Source organism: Ostrea edulis, chromosome 3, assembly GCF_947568905.1.
Source record: "Ostrea edulis chromosome 3, xbOstEdul1.1, whole genome shotgun sequence".
NCBI lineage: Eukaryota > Metazoa > Mollusca > Bivalvia > Ostreida > Ostreidae > Ostrea > Ostrea edulis.
Window position 1 is genome coordinate 83048105 of NC_079166.1, and position 21628 is coordinate 83069732.

Sequence of the window (21628 nt, forward strand, 5' to 3'; positions counted from 1 at the left end):
TTGTAGTACATCCATATACCTTTTGTTGTATTTCCCCATTCCCTCATCTATAAAAGACTTATATAGTTATATAGTTCAAATCAATCACAATGAGCACACATTCTTCCGTTTAAATGTTCTTGATTACACAAAACTGTGTAGACTCCATAAATATACCAAGACATAGATTTGAAAACATTTCATTGAAAACTAAAAAAAATATAAACCAACACTTATTAAACATTTTAAAAGATACAATGCACCCCCATTCATATGTCCACGAATTTGATTCATGGAATTTTTTTTTATCTCATGAAGCTACTGCAAAATATTTGTTCACTTTGCTGTCTGATTTTGATTGCATGATTGAAGAAACACTCCATTACGTCTATTATAGCTATTATGTCAACAATTAACGACACTACGGATAATTCGTATAGATTTCTATAGCGGGAAGTAATATAATGTAAAACTCATACGGTACCAATTTTGATGCACCAGATGCGCATTTCGACAAATAATGTCTCTTCAGTGATGCTCAACCGAAATGTTTGAAATCCGAAATAACAATGAAGTTTAAGAGCTATTATAGGCAAAAACAGTGTGCCAAAAAAGTGGAGTCAAATTCGTCTAAGGATAAGAGCTATGCATGAGGGAGATAATCCTTAATTTTGAAATGAATTTCTAAATTTTATAACAGCTATTAAATATACATCCGTATTTTCAAGCTAGTAACGAAGTACTTAGCTACTGGGCTGTAGAGACCCTCGGGGTCTAACAGTCCACCAGCAGAGGCCTCGACCCACGGGTCATAATGTAAAACTTATACGGTACCAATTTTGAGTAATCCGACGTTCCAACCTGGTGCATTTGCAAGGCCCTATTTCTAAAGGGATACCATAAGCGTACGTGATTACAGAACTAGTCCATGCACACCTTTTTAAAAGCCTGACGATTCGATAGCCTTTGAAATTCACAAATTTTATGATGTAATTCACAGTTTTCTGGCATGGCATACACTCATGTTTTCTTTAAAGGTATTGATTCTACGTTACAATGCAGGTTCACCGGGGTGCAAACACTTTTTTCAATATATTAAACAAACTCTAGCGGTTTATGATATTTGCACACTGTCGATTCCGACTAAATGTTGATCAACTTTTAAGGTAAGAATGGTCATTATTTCAAACATATTTTCGTTTTTTCTGTGCTTGATCCCACCTCTGATGTGTTTAGTATTTGCCCAACTCTCTATTTTCTATTGATTGTAACAGTAATGAGATAAATCACTGTTCGTTATATTCACCTTGTATTTTCCTGTATCCACATTTTTAGTATAAAACGATTCACAGTTGAAAATGTGCATACAAATGTACCAGAGAACAACTATTCGGTTCAACCTCATTGGAGCAGTTTTAATAAGCCTTCCAAAGTTACAAAATGGGGTTGCACAGGTAGCTGTCCCCATCCTGAAAGTGTAACTCTTAAAATTTGCAGAGTTAAGACTACTGCTAATTTCAATGCAATGACAAACATTTTGATTGATGAGGTACTGACATACATAGGAAACCTGGTAACAGAAAAACACCCTGATTTACTTCATATAAACGAAGACTAGTGCAATTGTATTTGTATTCATGGACGTGTTGCGAAAACTCTAAAAACATTGCATCAAAAGCATGCCTCCGATAGCACCACCAACAGCATGCAAAAATGACAACTAAAAAATTGACTTTTGTTTAAAGAATACGCGAATTTATATGAAACACTAAATGTTGACTTTAAACGAGATTGTTGAAATATAAACTTGTTTGAGAGTAGCTGCCTCGATTTTAGAATTCATCATAAGCAGCAGCAGATCTTGTGTATCGAATCAGTTGAGAGATATAAACACTATATGCAGGTGATAACGGAATATTGCTACATGAATATCGATGTAGAAGCTGAAATCATCCCGTTTGTGATAAAGATGGGCTGGGAATTTGCCGTTGATATTCATGTTCAAAAAGAAATATAAGTACAAAGCAGATGTGTATAGCAATCATATATGGAAAAAAAAAACTTAGAGTGTTATACGAGTTAGAATATGTGTATTTTACCCCTACGTTTAACATACATTGTTTACCATTTATACCAGTTATAATATTAAATTTGGTTGAGAAGATTTATATTAAATATCAATCTCTGACTATAGAGCTGTAATTACCTTGAATGCCATCATTAGTATCATCACGAAATATTACTGCCAATATACAATAGCAAACAGTAAGAGACACTAGTATACACCCATAAGAATAAATACAAAAGGATGTACATGCATACACTCGCGTGTGTTTATCCACTATCATATCATGTTTTAGTTTAATGTACATTGTAGTACATCCATATGCCTTTTGTTGTATTACCCCATTCCCTCATCTATAAAAGACTTATATAGTTATATAGTTCAAATCAATCACAATGAGCACACATTCTTCCGTTTAAATGTTCTTGATTACACAAAACTGTGTAGACTCCATAAATATACCAAGACATAGATTTGAAAACATTTCATTGAAAACTAAAAAAAAAATATAAACCAACACTTATTAAACATTTTAAAAGATACAATGCACCCCCATTCATATGTCCACGAATTTGATTCATGGAATTTTTTTTATCTCATGAAGCTACTGCAAAATATTTGTTCACTTTGTTGTCTGATTTTGATTGCATGATTGGAGAAACACTCCACTACGTCTATTATAGCTATTATGTCAACAATTAACGACAATACGGATAATTCGTATAGGTTTCTATAGCGGGAAGTAATATAATGTAAAACTTATACGGTACCAATTTTGATGCACCAGATGCGCATTTCGACAAATAATGTCTCTTCAGTGATGCTCAACCGAAATGTTTGAAATCCGAAATAACAATGAAGTTTTAGAGCTATTATAGCCAAACACAGTGTGCCAAAAAAGTGGAGTCAAATTCGTCTAAGCATAAGAGCTATGCATGAGGGAGATAATCCTTAATTTTGAAATGAATTTCTAAATTTTATAACAGCAATTAAATATATATCCGTATTTTCAAGCTAGTAACGAAGTACTTAGCTACTGGGCTGTAGAGACCCTCGGGGACTAACAGTCCACCAGCAGAGGCCTCGACCCAGGGATCATAATGTAAAACTTATACGGTACCAATTTTGATGCACCAGATGCGCATTTCGACAAATAATGTCTCTTCAGTGATGCTCAAAAGAAATGTTTGAAATCCGAAATAACAATGAAGTTTAAGAGCTATTATAGGCAAAACAGTGTGCCAAAAAAGTGGAGTCAAATTCGTCTAAGGATAAGAGCTATGCATGAGGGAGATAATCCTTAATTTTGAAATGAATTTCTAAATTTTATAACAACAATTAAATATACATCCGTATTTTCAAGCTAGTAACGAAGTACTTAGCTACCGGGCTGTAGAGACCCTCGGGGACTAACAGCCCACCAGCAGAGGCCTCGACCCAGGGGTCATAATGTAAAACTTATACGGTACCAATTTTGAACAACCCGACGTTCCATCCTGGTTTATTTGAAAGGACCTATTTATAAAGGGATGTCATGTGCGTACGTCTTACAAAACTAGGCCAAAGGTATATATCAACCCATGCATACATTTTTAAAAGCCTGGCGATCCGATAGCCATCCGGAATGCACAATTTTATTATCTAATTCACAGTGTTTGTTCTGGCATGCACCCATGGTTTTTAAAGGTATTGATTCTACGTTACAATGCAGGTTCACCGGAGTGCAAACAATTGTTTAATATATTAAACAAACTCTAGCGGTTTATGATATTTCCACACTGTCGATTCCGACTAAATGTTGATCAACTTTCTGAGGTAAGAATGATCATTATTTCAAAAATATTTTAGTTTTTTTCTGTGCTTGATCCCACCTCTGGTGTGTTTAGGGATCTGTATTTGCCCAACTCTCTAATTTCTATTGATTATAAGAGTAATGAGATTAATCACTGTTCGTTATATTCACCTTGTATTTTCCTTTATCCATAGTTTAGTATAAAGCGATTCACAGTTGAAAATGTGCATACAAATGTACCAGAGAACAACTATTCGGTTCAACCTCATTTGAGCAGTTTTAATAAGCCTTTCAAAGTTACAAAATGGGGTTGCGCAAGTAGTTGTCCCCATCCTGAAAATGTAACTCTTAAAATTTGCAGAGTTAAAACTACTGCTAATTTCAATGCAATGACAAACATTTTGATTGATGAGGTACTGATATACATAGCAAACCTGGTAACAGAAAAATATCCTGATTAATTCATGTAAACGAAGAGTAGTACAATTGTATTTGTATCCATGGACGTGTTGCGAAAACTCCAAAAATATTGCCTCTGATAGCACCAGCAACAGCATGCAAAAATGACAACTAAAAAATGGACTTTTGTTTAAAGAATACACGAATTTATATGAAACACTAAGTCTCCCGAATTAATTTCTTAAGGGCAGTGTGGTTCATTTTTTGTTGCAGAAACGTGTGCACCGGATCATATGATACTCGAGTGATCCTGTCCATTAGAGAGTGCTTTAGAAATAATAATGAAAATAGGAAATTCATGTTAATACACATTGAATGTTGATTCAAAAGAACATGACAAGACTTCATTATACAATTAAATATAAGTGTTAGAGTCTCGATATATATCAATATGTTTTTCTTGTTTTCTTTAAAGGGAAATGCAACCCAAACTACATTGTTGCTTTTATGAAAAAAGTATTACTTGCTGATATAGTTGATAACAGTCTTTAACAACAAAAATCCTTCATCAACGATTAGATCAATATTAATCTATCATTTATTTTAGATTTCCCGCCGCTAACAGGGCGGTCATTAAAGTTTAGTTTATGACGTCACTCTGTCGCTTCAGCAGCACTGTAAACATGACAAGTCACGAACAGTTAAGTTTGGAGTTGTATAAATTTGAGGTTGTTTTCTCGCAAGAAGAAATCGAGAAAACAAGACGTTCAGTGGAGTCGCCAACCAGGTAGATGGTACACGTTTCTTCATACAAATGTCTTGAACCTCAACTTGTGATTACGCAAATGACAGATCCACAGTTTACATAGTCTTCTCTTTTCAGCTGACTTGGTTGGGTTAGAAATTTCGGGGGAAAACTTTTCGCATTTCCCCTTCGCATTAGTACAATTAAGAGCTTGACAAGAAGGCATCATTTATTCGTAAAATCTACCCCATTCACATATTTGATGACCTTATATCATCAAAACCGGAACAGACGGTGTGACGTCAAAATTATTGATTTTTGTGGTCTTGAATACAAAAGAGATCCACATCATGACACTCTCGATAGATTGTGGGAATTTCAATTTTAAACGTCTTCAAATTAATACTGAAGCCTATCTAGGCCGTATATCAACAGAATAGCATGGCGAATGTTTATCCTGTAATTAATCTTATAATTTATCATGTAATTTTTTTTTTGGGTGGGGGGGGTGCCTTCCCCTTTAAGCATATCTAAAAGTAAGCTGGGCGTTGGACTGTTATTACTATGGCATTAAAACTAGTGAAAGGTTACGATAACGAACAGTGATCAATCTCATAAATACAAAATAGATAGTTGGGCAAACACTGACCCCAGTACGCACCAGAGGTGGGATCAGGTGCCAAGGAGTAAGCATCATCTGTAGACCGATCACACACGCCGTGAGCCCTATATCTTGATCATGTAAACGGAGTTATCCGTAGTAGAAGTAGGTACAGTTTCTGGCATATATCTGGCATATATTTTACTCTCTTGAAACACTGATTAAGGTTAATTCCAGACACATTTTAAAGAGAGAAAAATTTTGGGCCTTTTTATGTATACAATGTAAAACTTATACAGCACCAATTTTGATGCACCAGATGCGCATTTCGACAAATAATGTCTCTTTAGTGATGTTCAACCGAAATGTTTGAAGTCCGAAATAAAAATGAAGTCTTAGAGCTATTATAGGCAAAAACAGCGTGCCAAAAAGTGGAGTCAAATTCGTCTAAGGATAAGAGTTTTGCATGAGGGAGATAATCCTTAATTTTGAAATGAATTTCTAAATTTTATAACAGCAATTAAATATACATTCGTATTTTCAAGCTAGTAACGAAGTACTTAGCTACTGGGCTGTAGAGACCCTCGGGGACTAACAGTCCACCAGCAGAGGCCTCGACCCAGAGGTCATAATGTAAAACTTATACGGAGTTTTAACATTTAGATTGTATATGTTTTAGATACCAGATCATACAAAGAGTGATGTAAAGTCCCGAGAATGTAACGACGAAAACGAGTATGATTCGGTTATTGCAAGTAAATGTTTAAACGAGTTGCTTTTTAAACACAATGTGATAAGGTTTTCCCTTTAAACACCGTATTTGGCGTTGTTGTATGATAAAAAGGAAAAGCACGGCCTTTTCCCCATACCTATACTTAAGATGAATGTTGTAAAAGTCATTAATCGACACCTTTGACAATTCTAAGATTGAAGAGCCAACGTAAATGGGATGATTCAAAACAAGATTCTGTTTGATAAGTTCTACTGATGCTAGATCTTCATTGAATATATTGAATGAGTTCAATCCTTGTTTTGCTGTTACTATGAGAAGCTTCTGTTCCCTGTGAATGATCTGAATATCAACCTTTTTTCCATAATTTTCCCAAATACACTGCTATTCATTAACTTGTAGAATTCCTTCGCAAATTCATTCTTGACTGCTTTCCTCATATTAAAGTCAATGTATTTCCGTAGTCATGACTCCTGTTTAAAAGCAACCACTTGATGAACGTTCGTGACTTTCATACCAAGTGACAGGTAAAGTTGCAAATTTCTATAATGTACAACATAATCCCTCTTATTGTAAGGATTCGGAACTAGTTCTTAGCCGATGTTTCCGCAAGATGGTTATATTCTCGTATATCTTGTATACATTAGTACTTGAATTGTGTTTTATATTATCTAACAACATAAATAACATGTACTCGATTCATCTGATTACACATTTACATTATTAATATCTCTTATCAATTACATTAATTTTCAATTAATCTAATTACAGATGAAAATTATTCAAACTGTATGTTTAACATCCATATAAGATAATTAGATATGCAAACCAAATGCTGATATATGTAGTATTGGAAGGCTACCCAGAGGCTACCCTATATACACCCTTTGGAGGCTATTGTGCCAGAACCTTGGTCCTCCCTCTCTGCTGACATGTATTGGACATGTATTGTTGACTGCAACTCATGTGACAATGTTTCCCTTTTTACGTCTTTCGTAGATTTATGGTTCATTCAGAGACTTTAAGAGGTTCAAGTACACTTCTAACTCAGTTGTCTTTTCAGCAATGCAAATGTCCCTTTTCTTTACAGACTTTATGCAAATAACATGAAGGGAATTTACTGAATATTCATACTGTCCAGCGTTCATATGATTCCGCTGTACTCGGATTGAGAAGAAACCGAATATATTAACATTGTGACTTACAATCTTTAGCATATGTCGAGAAGATAATTTTCGTATGTATCTTTAAAATGAAAACGACAGGAATTTCTATATTAACAACTTTGTGCAATAATTCCTTTCAACTTTGCATTGCTTCTTCATCAACCATTTGAGTGAAATATTCTCGAGAGGGAAATTAAACAATATACAATCAATCAATCAATCTTCATCAACCCCAATGGTTTTCAACCTCTGAAATGCGTTTTTGTTAATTTAGAATATCGTTATAGAAATGGTCAAGCAGATTATGTCCATATCTCTTGTATATGTATGTTCGAAAAGAAAACTACCAGTATGTATGGAATAAATATCCAATTTAACAACCTCGTGTAATGATTCTTTTCTACTTCACAATGCGCTTTCATCAATCTTCATGATTTCTTTTTAAAAATACATTTGGTAAAATGCTATAAATTGTTCTTACCTTTAAACAGAAATCTGTTCCTTGTCCAAAATGAGGCAAAAATATAAAAATCGGTAAAATGGATTTTCACGATCTACCGTTTGATTTGGTCAAACTAAGTTTTTATACCTTTACTACATGCATTACATAGTAAAAGTATGTGTTCTCCTTCTAGACATGATAATGAGGACATCCAAATTGCGTAAAGATGCGATTGTCACCAAGACAGTAGTCTATTGGTGGATGACCATTACTTGTTTAACCATTCTTGGCAAGGTAAGGACGGCGGAATTGTTGTTATGTGTAGTAAGCATGATTTAAAAGTGTCAATTGATAGACATTTTGTCTGCGTATGATCAGTTTTTAAATCTAGACATGTTACAGACAAACAAGTTGATAGAACAGGGGTTTCAATTCAAGAGTCTCGATTAAAGTCAGCATTCTGCAAATTCTATGGTCGTTATAACGGTATCAGGACAAGTCGTCCCCAAGAAAACTCACCCCCTCATCGGGACAACTCACCCCTAAGACAACTCGCCCCCTCTTTGGGACAACTTGCCCCCTCTCTTGAGATAACTCGCTCCTCCATATCATACATGTTTACAATTATTATTTTTGTTCTAAATCCAAGAGGTGTATTAGCAAAAATTAATGAATTTCTTATAAATAGTATATACATCACAAACAATAAGACGTGTTCACATAAACACCGAACTTCGTGTCTTTTTATGCAAGACGAAATATTTTAGTGAAAATCCAGTGTTTGGGTTCTGTAAATTCATCATCACTTTTATGTATATGTAAAATGTATAATTTCAGCGGAAACAAGTTAGCGTTTGCTATATGGAGAGTATCAGCTTGGTCTACAGCTGACGTTGTATAATTATCAATAATCTGCGTCTGTTGTTAATATTTAATTGTTTAATTTCCCCCAAGCTGTTATACATTTACTTCAAACGTTATGAGGTACTCATCATCAGACTTCTTAACACTTTGTAAAGTGTAAATCGCCGCATAAAAAGAATCACCCCGCGTAAAAAGAATCAGTAAAGCAAAGCCGTTATAAAATTTCTAAAATGGGAATTTTATTATTTTTCAACGGGAATTATTTGAGAAATAGAAAATAAAATGTGATAATATATTTATATATAATATTGGGGGTGAGTTATCTCAAGAGAAGGGGGTGACTTGTCCCGATAGAGGGGGAGTTGTCCTAAGAAGGGGCGAGTTGTCCAGCATTCGTTATAACGATCTAATTTGCCAATACAATCTATCATTGGGTCAAATGCTGTCTGACGTGTTTCATACCGATTCTTAGACTTTTCTTGGCACACCGATTTTGATTACTGATAACTCCGTTTACCTGATCAGGATATATTGCTCACGGCGGGTGTGACAGGTCGACAGGGGGTGCTTACTCCTCATAGACACCTGATCCTACCTCCAGAGTGTCAGGGGGTCCAGGTTTGCCAACTCTCTATTTTATATTGCTTATAGGAGTTATGAAATTGATGACTGTTCGTTACCTTCACCTTTCACATATTCAAAAAGATCGACATGTTATGACATTATGATATAGCTATTTTTAAGTATTGTACTTTAATAAATCGCTGAGTAGTGATGATGGTGGTATTGAAAACGGAATTATGTATGAAGTGTAAAACACATTGAAATAACGTTTGTTTATCAAATACATATATGTAAATAGATATGTCCATGTTCTCAATTAATGTACAGACTGGAAAATGCATGGCGACATGTCCAACTGTCCAGCAGACTGCACGGCGGGTACAGAGATGTCCAGTGAATGAAGCTGAATGGGAGAACGCTGCAATGAACAAGAAGTGTGGACAATTACATCGCAACTGTACATCTCATTTTAAATACCACTGTGCTCTGAGTGTGTTTCTGAATGAAACATGGGAAGTGTGCTCTCCATGGAGATATTTACTGGGTAAGCACAAATTGGAATACTCCATATCAAAAGATTGCACCCAATGAATATATCAAATATGGTCCATGCGCATCTGTTAAAAAGTTTGTCTTAGATCTACATGGACATTATTTATCAGGAATTGCATGTAGCGTACAGTGCTTACAATGTACAATGTATGTATTGTTTTATTAAATTATCTCAGCATGCAATATCCATTTGATCTGCAAGGAGTTAAAATGAATTTCATATTCATCAATAAACTGAATGCGTTTGATATCTGAAATAACGAATCATTTCCGCATTGTACAGGGTATTGTATAGAATACAATGAACTTGGAAATCGGATACAAGACAACTACATGAGGGACTGTTCAGCAATGAACCCTCCATGTCCATCCCGCTACAACTCAACAGAAGCTTACAGATGTAAGTGTTTTATTGCTGGAACAACCAGTAAACTATGGAGTTAAAATTATACTACCTATTTACTCACTATTTACTCACTTTCGATAAAACGAGTATGGTGTAGACATGATGTACATAGCTATTACATAGGTATTCTTCCATGTATTAGACACAATGTCTATCAATTTATCTATCTATCTATTTATCTATCTATCTATCTATCTATCTATCTATCTATCTATCTATATATATATATATATATATATATATATATAACTCTAAACACTTTCTAGAAATATTTCGACCGTGTTATCTGTCTTCCTCAGTTCTCGTGTTTATTTGTCATAGTAACGAAACGCAAGACTACATACACACAAGTACTATGTCATCACATTGAATATTATACAATTGAAAAGTAACGTCAAAGTTGACATTGCGCGATATTTATGTTCCCCAAACAAAGTTTGGGAACATATTGTTTTTACTCTGTTTCTTATTATTATTATGTTCCCCAAACAAAGTTTGGGAACATATTGTTTTTACTCTGTTTCTTATTATTATTATTATTATTATTATTATTCTTTTTCTCCGGTACTTTTTTGTCCGGTAGTGTTCTCAGAAACTACAAAACGGATCGATATGAAACTTTCCAGGATGATAGTATAGCGTTTGTAGATGTGCATAGTGATAGTAATTTTGTTTGCACGTGCATGCACGCGCGCGCACGTGCATTGCAATTTTGGTACAAAAAATGGAAAATCAGAATATTGAAGGAAGCGATATAAAACCTAAATAGGATGATAGTATATCATTTGTACATATGAAAAATAATAGTTATTTTGCCAGCACGCGCACGCATGCGCGTGCACGCGCATTACAAAATTTGTACTCTAACTTTGGAATCAGTCTAACTTTTTTGTTGTTCATTGAAATGGCTTGAAATTCATATCATAGGTAGATATTGAGACCCTTAACTGATTTACATGGTCAAAATTACCAATTTGCACGCGCATGCACGTGCGCTTCATTTTGATTGGATAATGCTAAAACGTATGTAACTATCTTATTTATGAAGCGAATGAGATGATATTCACAGCATATGTAGACAATATGTGTATCTATATGTTGGTGTAACAAAAAATGCCAACCCACACGCGCATGCGCGTACAACGTTTTTTAAATGTTCAATTTTTAAAGGACGATAACGTTTTTGTTTTTCATCACATTCTATTCATATTAGGGGTTTAGATGTATCTTGGTACTCCTTACAAATTGCTGTGGTTAGAATTACTGCTCAGCACATGCATGCACGTGTGCTGATTTCTGATTGGACGATTTTAAAATCGCTATAACTTCCTTATATTTGGTGGAAACGTTATGAAATTCATACTGTGGGTATATGATACAAATGCCTGTTGAACGACATCAACAGAAATTCGAAATCATACACGTGTGCGCGTGTATGCACGTGCAACGCTTTCTTTCATTTCTTGGTACTGAAATGACCATATTGAACGTACTACATGTAATTAAAGGCTAAAATAAAATGATTTTTTCCTATAGATTCACAACAACATCACTTTTTAATTGGGGGAGGTTTGGGGAACATCTGTAACGGTCCCCGTTACAATTAGAACTAGTTGTAATTTGTTTGCTTTTGTCGCACTCTACTTCACTACTTCACTAGAAGATGCGCTGTTAAGCATTTCATTAGCTACTTGGTCAACGTATTTATCCGTATCCATAACCACTATCCCAGATCCCTTGTCTGCAGATCTTATTACTATGTTCTGGTCCGTCAGTAGTTCTTTCATAGCCTCTTCTTCGTCGTGTGTAATATTACTAAGAAATTCTACTTAGACCTCTAATAACATCTTCTTTGACTTATCTAATGTATTCATCAAGTCATTTATCTCTCCCTTCTTCCGGTTTCCAATTCTTTTTCAATTTATTATTTTGGAAATGTTTATTATTATCGAAAGAGGATTCATTCTCTGTCTCTTTATCAAAACAATATACCCGCAGACACATCCTACCTTCATATGTTTTAAATCCGTTAACAACTGAGTAAAATCAATATTTTTCTTTGTGGGCACAAATTGCAAACCTTTTCCTAACAAACGTAATTGTTCATTTGTTAATTTCTTTGACGACAGGTTGATTACTTCTTTTTGTTTTTGGTATATTTGATTTCATATTTTCAACTCCTTGCCTTCAGGGGTTAAATTGTTTATATTTGTAGAATCCAGTAGTTGCTGGCCCTCGTTTTTGGACTGAGCAAAGTTACAAACACATGGCCTATCCGAAGTTTTTAAGTAATCAAAATAATTTGAAGAAAAATTCAAACTCGTCAGGTTGATATTTTTGCCATTGGGTGTGATCATTTAAACTAGATTTAACAAAAATGTCCAGATCAAAACGAAATGCTGTCGCTATTAATTCTGCCTCCGTGGCCCATGACTCAAAACTATCATCTAATAATTTAACATTGTCCAAATGTTTTGAAAATCGCCATCTATAAACTCTTTATGAAAAATTGCTATTGTTGCTAATTTCTTCTACAATTGCCGTTCTAATTTTTGCATGTTGCTCTTGATCTTCATGGAGATGGTACGCAACACTGCCAAAGTAACAATTTCCATCCCCTTTAATTTGAAATAGTCTTAAATTTTCATTCACTACATTTGTCTCCACCGAAGGTGAGATATGTCATATATGTTATATCAGCATGTAATGATTTTCCTGTTTACCTTCTAAAGATACAAATTTCTTATTCTTTTACTGATTGAAGTTTTTAGCAGAGTTGAGGGTATCTAAAACCCCTCTACATCGTGTTTTAATTTTAGATATGCAGATTGTTTCTCTATAGATGATTCTAGATTCGATACCGTTTTAGTACAAACCTTTATTGACTCCAGCATTACATTTCTGAGTTGAGCATAAGATGTCTTGAACAATTCCTTTGTTGTCTTTCGGAGCATCCAAACCCAATGTTCACTTCGCTTTAAATCCTTTAGGAAGAAGTTTCTTTTTTAAACACGAATTTAGGAATTGTTGGTGACTCTCGTATCTGGTTTTCTTCAAAAATGTTTTACGCAAATTCCTTGATTCATTCTTCTGTATATCAGTCATGATGCTTCGCCGTACAAATTATTAAAAAAGTCTCCTATTTTTTCGGAGTAAAATTAAACAAAACCTCAAAAGACGTTTTAGAAATATTTTGACCATGTTACTGGTCTTCTTCAGTCGTGTTTATTTGACATAGCAACGTAACGCAAGACTATATACAAAAAAGGACTATGACGTCACAGTAAGTATCATATAATTGAAAAGTAACCTCAAAGTTGATAGTGCGCGAAAAACATTTGAAAAGGGTAAAAGACTAATAATAGAATACCGGTAAACAATACTCATCCGGCCCCGTATCAGATATGAATATGTATACAATTAAATGTTTAGTAAGTAATGTAACACAATTTTAGAAAAGTTTGTTCACAAACAGTTAACTGCTGACCTAAGTGAATACACAAACAAGAAATATTACAGTAATAAATCAATATTGTTAGAATCAGTTATAACTCATTGGGTTTGGGAGGAGGGGGGTTGCATATAAGACATTAATTATTAAAGACAAAAATGTTCCCTTTTGTTTATTTCAAATGGTACGTAAATATTCATTTTTTTCTTCTCAAGATTTTCTCTAAAGTGATGATAGATGTCATCTTTGTAAAGTTTTTCAATTCCTATTATAGAAGAATTGTCAATATTATGAGAATCCGTATAGAAATGAATAGCAACAGGGTAATCAGTTCCTCGACTAATAAATGACAAATTCAAAACATGCTTTTGGTATAAAGTTACCCCAGTTTCTCCCACATATACATTTTGTTGCAAAACACTCCAAAAACGTCTTTGCTGGATTTACAATTAATATATTTTTGATTAGACATTTGTTACCTTTGAAGTCCTCATTGATTACTATCAATCACATAATGTACACTTTTTAGCACCACACGCCTCGCATCAATTTGCTTTTCTTTTTTTGTTTTAAAAATTGATTATTTTGTTTCTGATGTACCAAAATGTCTTTAAAATTTTTGTATCTTTTCAAAGTCACTATGGGCATATTTCTAAAAACTTCTTTGAGGCGGTCATAATTTTCAAGAATTTTTTGACGGTTTCTAAAAATATTATAAATATAGGAAAGTCCTTTGAAATAACTTACCACAAAGGGAACATGGTTACCCTGCTTCGCTTCTTTCCTGTAGCTTAGAAGATTTGATCGATCGAGTTTATCTACTTTCTTACGTTCTTTTCTACATCATAATCTATCTACTAAAAAAGAAAAATTTTGCGAGCTGTCGAATGGTCTGAGGCTCTTCTGGGAAGTTTACGCCTTGAAACTTTAAAGTTAAAACATTTTACAGAAATTACAATGTAGGTTGTACACTACCTGACAATGTTCAAGAAGTCATGCCACTGTTTACCATATACATGTATCAGGGGTTTTGTCTGTTTGTCCATCATATAGTGCATTATGTTTTCGATCATTGCGTTTTACGAGAAGCTAGAAACGGCGTGTATTCATAATTTTGCCCTTGAATTGTTGCACAGGAAAAAAAACTACCATTATAAATACATTCGCAATTATGAGTTTCAAATTCTCAAAAATTAAGAACGACCGTTCATTTTTTTTTTTTTTTGTTCTGTCAGCTAGTCCGTATGACGGAATACAATTGCATTCGTAAAACAACTATCTCATTTTCAATACGGAGAGGACATTTTTGTTACATAAGAAATATAATTTGGAGGTCTAAGTGACTTTCTAATAAGTTTTATTTACTAAATATGATATAAATAAATATGATATAACTATAATGCACACAATTATCAAAACTTCATTTCGGTTAAAGTTATCGTCCATTCAATTCATGTGCCAAACAATTCAAACACGCTGTCACATTATTAAAAAAGACCTTCCTATGCAATATCATCTCGTTTTGATTCCCCGCGCTTGCGCGGTTTTTCATCTAGTCTTATATAGAACACCGCTGTCAGCAAGCACTAATTCAAGCTTATGATTGCTATAAGTATATCATTGTATTTGTAATTGTGATGTAAATATATGTATATGATTTGTATACGCAGAAACAACTTGTTTTTATTTTACAATGGTCTAAAATCTCACCAAAATATCAGAGAAAGATTAAATCAGTAAACTAGATACTCATTTGTGTTGTGTAATACATCTTTTTCTTTAGACCAAGAGTGTTACCAAACGGTCAAACCATCACCAGACATCTACAAGATGACTCCTAGTAGTACCCACACAACAATGGTTAGTAATACCGACACAACGGGTGAAACAAACGAAGAAACAGACAATGGGTGTGTATTCCATCCCCTGTTTAAAATAGCTTGCTCAGTAATTGTTATTTGTGAGGAGAAATTTCCATCACTTTTACCTTTTTGCAACCCAAAACAAACAATTCACCTTTATGTACTAGGGTATACTTATACACCGTAATCTTTTATCAATCTGTGTGATTTCTTTACATTTATGCAGGATTTCATGAAGCATACTTCTCTTTTGTTTTGAAGGAACATCATTTGGATAGTTGTACTATCACCCTGCATTGTCATTTTTCTTGCGATATTTCTTCTGGTGATTATATGCACGGAGCAGAGGAGAAGATGTATGTAACTGTATAATATGCTATATATATATATTATAATGATTGTTATCATTGCACTACCATATACAGTAATTGTAAAGCCTTTTTCCTTACCTCTAGATCTTTTAGTTGATAAGCATAGAAAAAAATTACGCCACATGATTCATCAAAGGAAAATAAAATCTGCAACTTAAAATTCATTTCAAAATTAAGGATTATCTCCCTAACGCATAGGTCTTATCCTTAGACGAATTTGACTCCACATTTTTTGGCACAGTTTTCCCCCTATAAAATAGCTCTAAAACTTCATTGTTATTTCGGATTTCAAACATTTCGGTTGAGCATCACTGAAGAGACATTATTTGTGGAAATACGCATCTGGTGCATCAAAATTTGTACCGTATAAGTTTTACATTAATATAAAGTGAAAAATACCCAGCCCCCTCCAAAAAAAGAAAGAAACATTTGGCAACAATATTTAAGTATACAAGGATGTGACTCTTTGGTTGACATTGATATTAAAATCAGTTTGTTTTTCCTCATCAATAGTTATAAAGGAAAAAAAGCAATCTTTTTAACATGCCTATATTTGAATACGTTAAATATTGGAATCATAATATTTCACTTCAATTTCAACGTTAGAAAATTCACGCAGGTTATGTGACACATTAGTAAAAAAGTTGGTTCTGAATTCTCTTCATGGAAAAGAACCCACCCATCCCATAAAAACGCAGTCTGTTATATTCTGAAGTACCTCATGATTAGGTCCTGCTTTGGATTCTGTCTTTAGAGAATTCTATCAGTATGTGCAATTCCATATAAGTCTCGGAAGGAGTGAATGTATGGTTGGCTTTTGGTATATGTGAAATTAATGTGATATTGAGATACCAATCATATATGATACAAGTATAAAACATAGTTTTAGGTGATATATTTCAATTGGCTGTCATTCGCAGTGCGTTAACGATCAAACATTTTTTTACTTTTTCAATGGTTATCATTCCAATTCGTTTCAAATTTGGTATGAAGAATCTTTGGGACTACCGGGGGTAGGAGGACAAAATGTAAATTGCAAGATTCCTGCACCCCTGGCGCCTTAAAGGGCTGGGCAAAATCTGCCAAAACTTGACATTTTTTAAAAAAAAAAATCTCAAAAATCGCACATGTGTAAGAAAAACTTAATAATGTACATAGTAGGGGTGTATCGATACCCTTGCCTCACGACACGGACCTGGCGATACGATACGTATCACGGTATTTTAAGATGATAAAAATGAGAACAAATGAACAATTACACTGCTTTTGGTAACACTTAATTGCGCCTTACCATTACAACTGCACGTTTTTCTTTAAAACGATCAAAATATCAACATAATCTACCGTTTTCTTTCGTTACATGGAATCCAAAATCCTCCCATTTTGAAGATCTATGGGTGGCAGGGGGAGAAATAATTCAGCGGCATGATCAGCACCACATTTTCCATTTATATCTAAAACCAGTTTTATATTGCAATTTAAAAGCCAAATCGGACAGTTCGAATTAATCCGGACCAAGAATATCAAACAGCGATGTAGTGTAAAGTGTGGTGAATCAAACCGTAGCATAGTAATATCGTGATATACTGTCTCAAGGTTAATCGTTGCACCCGTAATACATAGTAATGTAGAGTAAGAAATCTCTACAAAAATGTTAATGTCATGATCCCTGAGGTAAAGGTTCTGACCCCAAGGTGTCAGGGACCAACACTTAGTATTATACAGTATATACATGTATGTGTAAAACATGTAATAGCATCTTCTTTAATGTTGTTGATACTAAATTGAAACTACAATCTAAACAGACATTCAAAAGGAGTAGGTCGATTTTTACATAATTTACTAGCCCTGGATACTAGAGATACTTTTAACTAACACTCAGGTAACTGATAAGGCCTCTCGGCCTCTTGATATACAAATTAGAATATGTGCATTTACCCCTACTTATCACATACATTCTTTACCATTTCACAATAGCTCAGTGGTAAAGCATTCGCTTTGTAACCGGGATATCGTGGGTACAAGCCCCTCTCATGCCATGGCTGCACTAAATCTAAGATTTTAACATAGTTCGGGATTGCAACTTTGCTAAATGATCCGTATTTACAAATCAGAATCACGAGTCTTTCAAATATGACCTTTAAAATGGAGGTCTCGTGTTGCGGCAGACGTTGGCACATTCAAAATCCCTCTCTACTAAGACCATTTATAAGTGCTAAGCATAGGTCGAAATTTGTGATTCTCCACCAAGAACTGGTGACATCTCAATATGAGTGAACAATCCTCGACAGGATGTAGAACAAACAAACAGCCAAATAAAGAAGATATAGCATTAAATTAGGAGGGACTGTTGACAAGAGAGATGTGAACATTACGACTACAGCACTATAATTACCTCGAAAACCATTATTTATATTTTCAATAAATATCATTGCTAAATTGAGTTACAACATACATAAAAATATACTGGGTACTTCTAACATACGTCAAGAAAATTCGTCTACGGTGGTATGTTATGCTGTAAACTGCATTCTTAATTCCCTTTTGCTTTTAATCATTGGAAATGCTATTAATCTGTTATTTTTATTTGCTATCAAGAAGGTGTAATTTGTATTTTGTACATGACTAGTGACACAGAATACTGGTATGGATGTTGATGGCACACTATTTTTCCCAATAATAGCTCTAAAACTTCATTGTTATTTCGGATTTCAAACATTTCGGTTGAGCATCACTGAAGAGACATTATTTGTGGAAATGCGCATCTGGTGCATTAACATTGGTACCGTATAAGTTTTACATGCTGAAGCAAACGAAATGGGAATATCACATTGAGAAAGCAGAGTGTCTGTAATTGTGTGAATTGATCAAACTGTGAACATGATTATCTTTATCTTTTTCCAGATTCAATGACAAAAAACCCAAAGAAGAAAGACATGAACGAAGTTGATTTGCATCCCCTTAATAGTACTTAATAGTACAAGTAACGGACAAGTCTTGACTATTTGAGTTGACAAAATAGTTGAAACAAATTGATCGCTCCATTTCAAAAAGAAGTAGACTGATTTTTGACCTATGCCTAGTCTTCCTGATAAACAGGGAACATATGTTTTACAAGTACATGTAGATGAGTCACAAATGTGTAACTTTTTTTCTCTTGAAAAAGGGTCAGACTGTGTGTGTGTGTGTGTGTGTGTGTGTGTGTGTGTGTGTTGCAAGACCTCGCTTCTATTTGTACGGGATAAAATGCTTTTTTACTGTAATAATTACATTTTTAAGTAAGGAATAGAGCCATATTTTACTACGTTTATGCTTTTAATAGTATTATGTCATAATTAAAACTATAGTACAGTAATATCTCTCCTTCCCGGAAAGTTCGGCATTTTTACGCAAATCTACGACCGATGTACTTATCTAAAATCCCCTGAGTACAGCTCATATGCTACATGTACCTAGAAAACCTAAGAATGAATTGTTTTAAATGTGTATACTAGTATATTCTATTACTTAACAACGTCCAGGAGTATGTGTAATTAGAATTGACAAGATGGTTTGTAAGATGTTCAAAAGCGGATTTTTAGCAAGCTTTTCTGATCACTCGGTCATTTGTCAGTCCGTCTCAATTCATATTATGTATATAGATTCTTTATGAAAAGACGACCGTGCAATACGATCATATTTGACCTTATGACCTTGACCTACTTTCTTAAAATACCTCGCCTTATATTGATATTTCCTGACCTATTCAAAGAAAACCTTTATATTATGTGTATAGATTTTTATGGCAAGACCTTGATTTACTGCAATGTCTGACCTTGTGATCTTTATTCAATATCCCTCAACTATTTAAGATAGGGCTTTCATATTTTGTGTACAGATTTCTTCATACCATACCATGATCTATAACCGTTGTATTATCCAGAAGAGTAAGAGCATCTTAGTCATATTGGTGTTGAGGTATTTCTGTGTTATGATAATTCATTTTCAGTTATGCTGTGATCCTTTGGGGCTCATTTGGGGCCACGATATGGGGTCAAAATTTTTCATGGAAATAAAGATTGATAAAAAATCTTATAAAACTCACAACAGTTGAACAATGACAGGGCCAATATGAATCAGGTGAGCGATGTGGACCATGGGCCTATTGCTAAATTGTATGACTTTATATGGTAAATATATAAGAGAGGTCTAAACATCCCTCCTTGGGTCTGTTCATACCACGACTCTATATTTTCCAGTATGCTTCAGATTAGTAACGACTATCTGTAAACATTCTTGCCCTGTATCGGTGTATTTCAAGTCCGTCAGATTATTTTTTATCATTCTTTCTACTATCATATTCTTGTTCTATTATGTAATGTGTCTACAAATACTATTTTGTATGCATAATTGATTTTTTTTTTAAATATTTGTATTGGATTTTGTTGTTACTCCATCAGAGAACGATGAAAGGTGTTTATATGATAGAGGATCATTCAGAATGATCTTTATTAGGTTGTGTTCGGATTGTTGTTGTTTTAGAGACAGTAACTAACTTTATCAGGGTTTTTGTTTTATTTGATGCGATTTTCTATTTTTCATTGGTCTATTCCAGCTGGTTTTCCATTGCGTACCTTTTATTCATTTCATGCAGGTTTTAATGTTAGCAATTATATAACCTTTTATTACATGTATGTTGCTTTGTTTTATTTGATGTATGTGTTGATTTGCCTCGTGTTTTTATACCTCTGCGGTTTCTCGGTGTGTTTCGGACAAAACAAATAACTTGTACATTTTAAATAGCCTAAGAATGTTTTTATTTTCTTTATTTTTTATATTTATATAACATTTTATTAACTTTATGTTTGCTTGATTTTATTTGGTATATGTGTTGATTTGCCTCGTGTTTTTATGTCTGTCCCTGATTGTATGTCATGTATCATTTTAAGGGTTTCGTTACGAAGTAATATCATGCATGTATATCTATCATGTTATACTTAGTAAAAGACCAAATATATATGGAAGTTTATACAGTGTTATAACCAAATTTATCGTATTGTTATGACGATGAGTCAAAGTTGTTTGTTTTTATTTTGAATTTATATATTTTTGCTATTAAAAGCATTATCAATTAAAGTGGCATCTATTGGTCTTCTTATGAGATGTACTCAGTAAGGTCAAAGAGTGAGTAATCTGTGAAAATTACATTCACAGAAGAATAGCAATCTGAAAAGAAGAAAATATTAAGCTAATGTCGTCCTCCTTAATTGCCTAATTTTGACACAGGAGTGTGTAGATCTCATATATCCACAAGAAAAATGAGGGGGGGGGGTGAAATCATTCATTACAAGTGTTCATAATTCCTAACTCTAACGTACGATTTGATGTAGATTTTTGTGTTTCGATTGACAGTCGATATATTTAAATTCGATGATACATTAATGGTGAACGTCTATACTCTTCACGGGAGTATCATGATTTCACTATAAACATCAGTTCGATTTTTTAAGGTGGCTCACTACACCCTGAAATAGTTTCTCATATCGGTACGAATTGATTTAATCATAAAACATATGATGATATATAATAAGTATATATGCCAACAAGAGGCCCACAGGCCTTATTGGTCACCTGAATACTAGGGGGAAAGTATTACTACT

At 34.0% G+C, this 21628-nt stretch overlaps 1 protein-coding gene across 4 annotated transcripts; it reads left to right on the plus strand.

Annotated features, from left to right (window-relative positions):
- The first annotated feature begins 1007 nt into the window (after positions 1-1007).
- On the plus strand, positions 1008-20435 carry LOC125673023 (uncharacterized). 4 transcript variants are annotated; one of them, XM_056159222.1, is made up of 8 exons: positions 3454-3610; positions 3756-3859; positions 8113-8213; positions 9675-9891; positions 10183-10299; positions 15540-15666; positions 15880-15974; positions 18894-20435. In XM_056159222.1, exons 3-8 carry the CDS (start codon positions 8115-8117, stop codon positions 18962-18964), a joined length of 726 nt encoding a protein of 241 aa, XP_056015197.1. In that variant the 5' UTR covers positions 3454-3610; positions 3756-3859; positions 8113-8114; the 3' UTR covers positions 18965-20435. The 4 variants fall into 4 exon arrangements, with proteins under 4 accessions (XP_056015198.1, XP_056015195.1, XP_056015197.1 ...); XM_056159223.1 differs by lacking the exons at positions 3454-3610; positions 3756-3859 and adding an exon at positions 1008-1145 and having other exon boundaries at positions 15540-15616; XM_056159220.1 differs by lacking the exons at positions 3454-3610; positions 3756-3859 and adding an exon at positions 1009-1145.
- The last annotated feature ends 1193 nt before the right edge of the window (positions 20436-21628 follow it).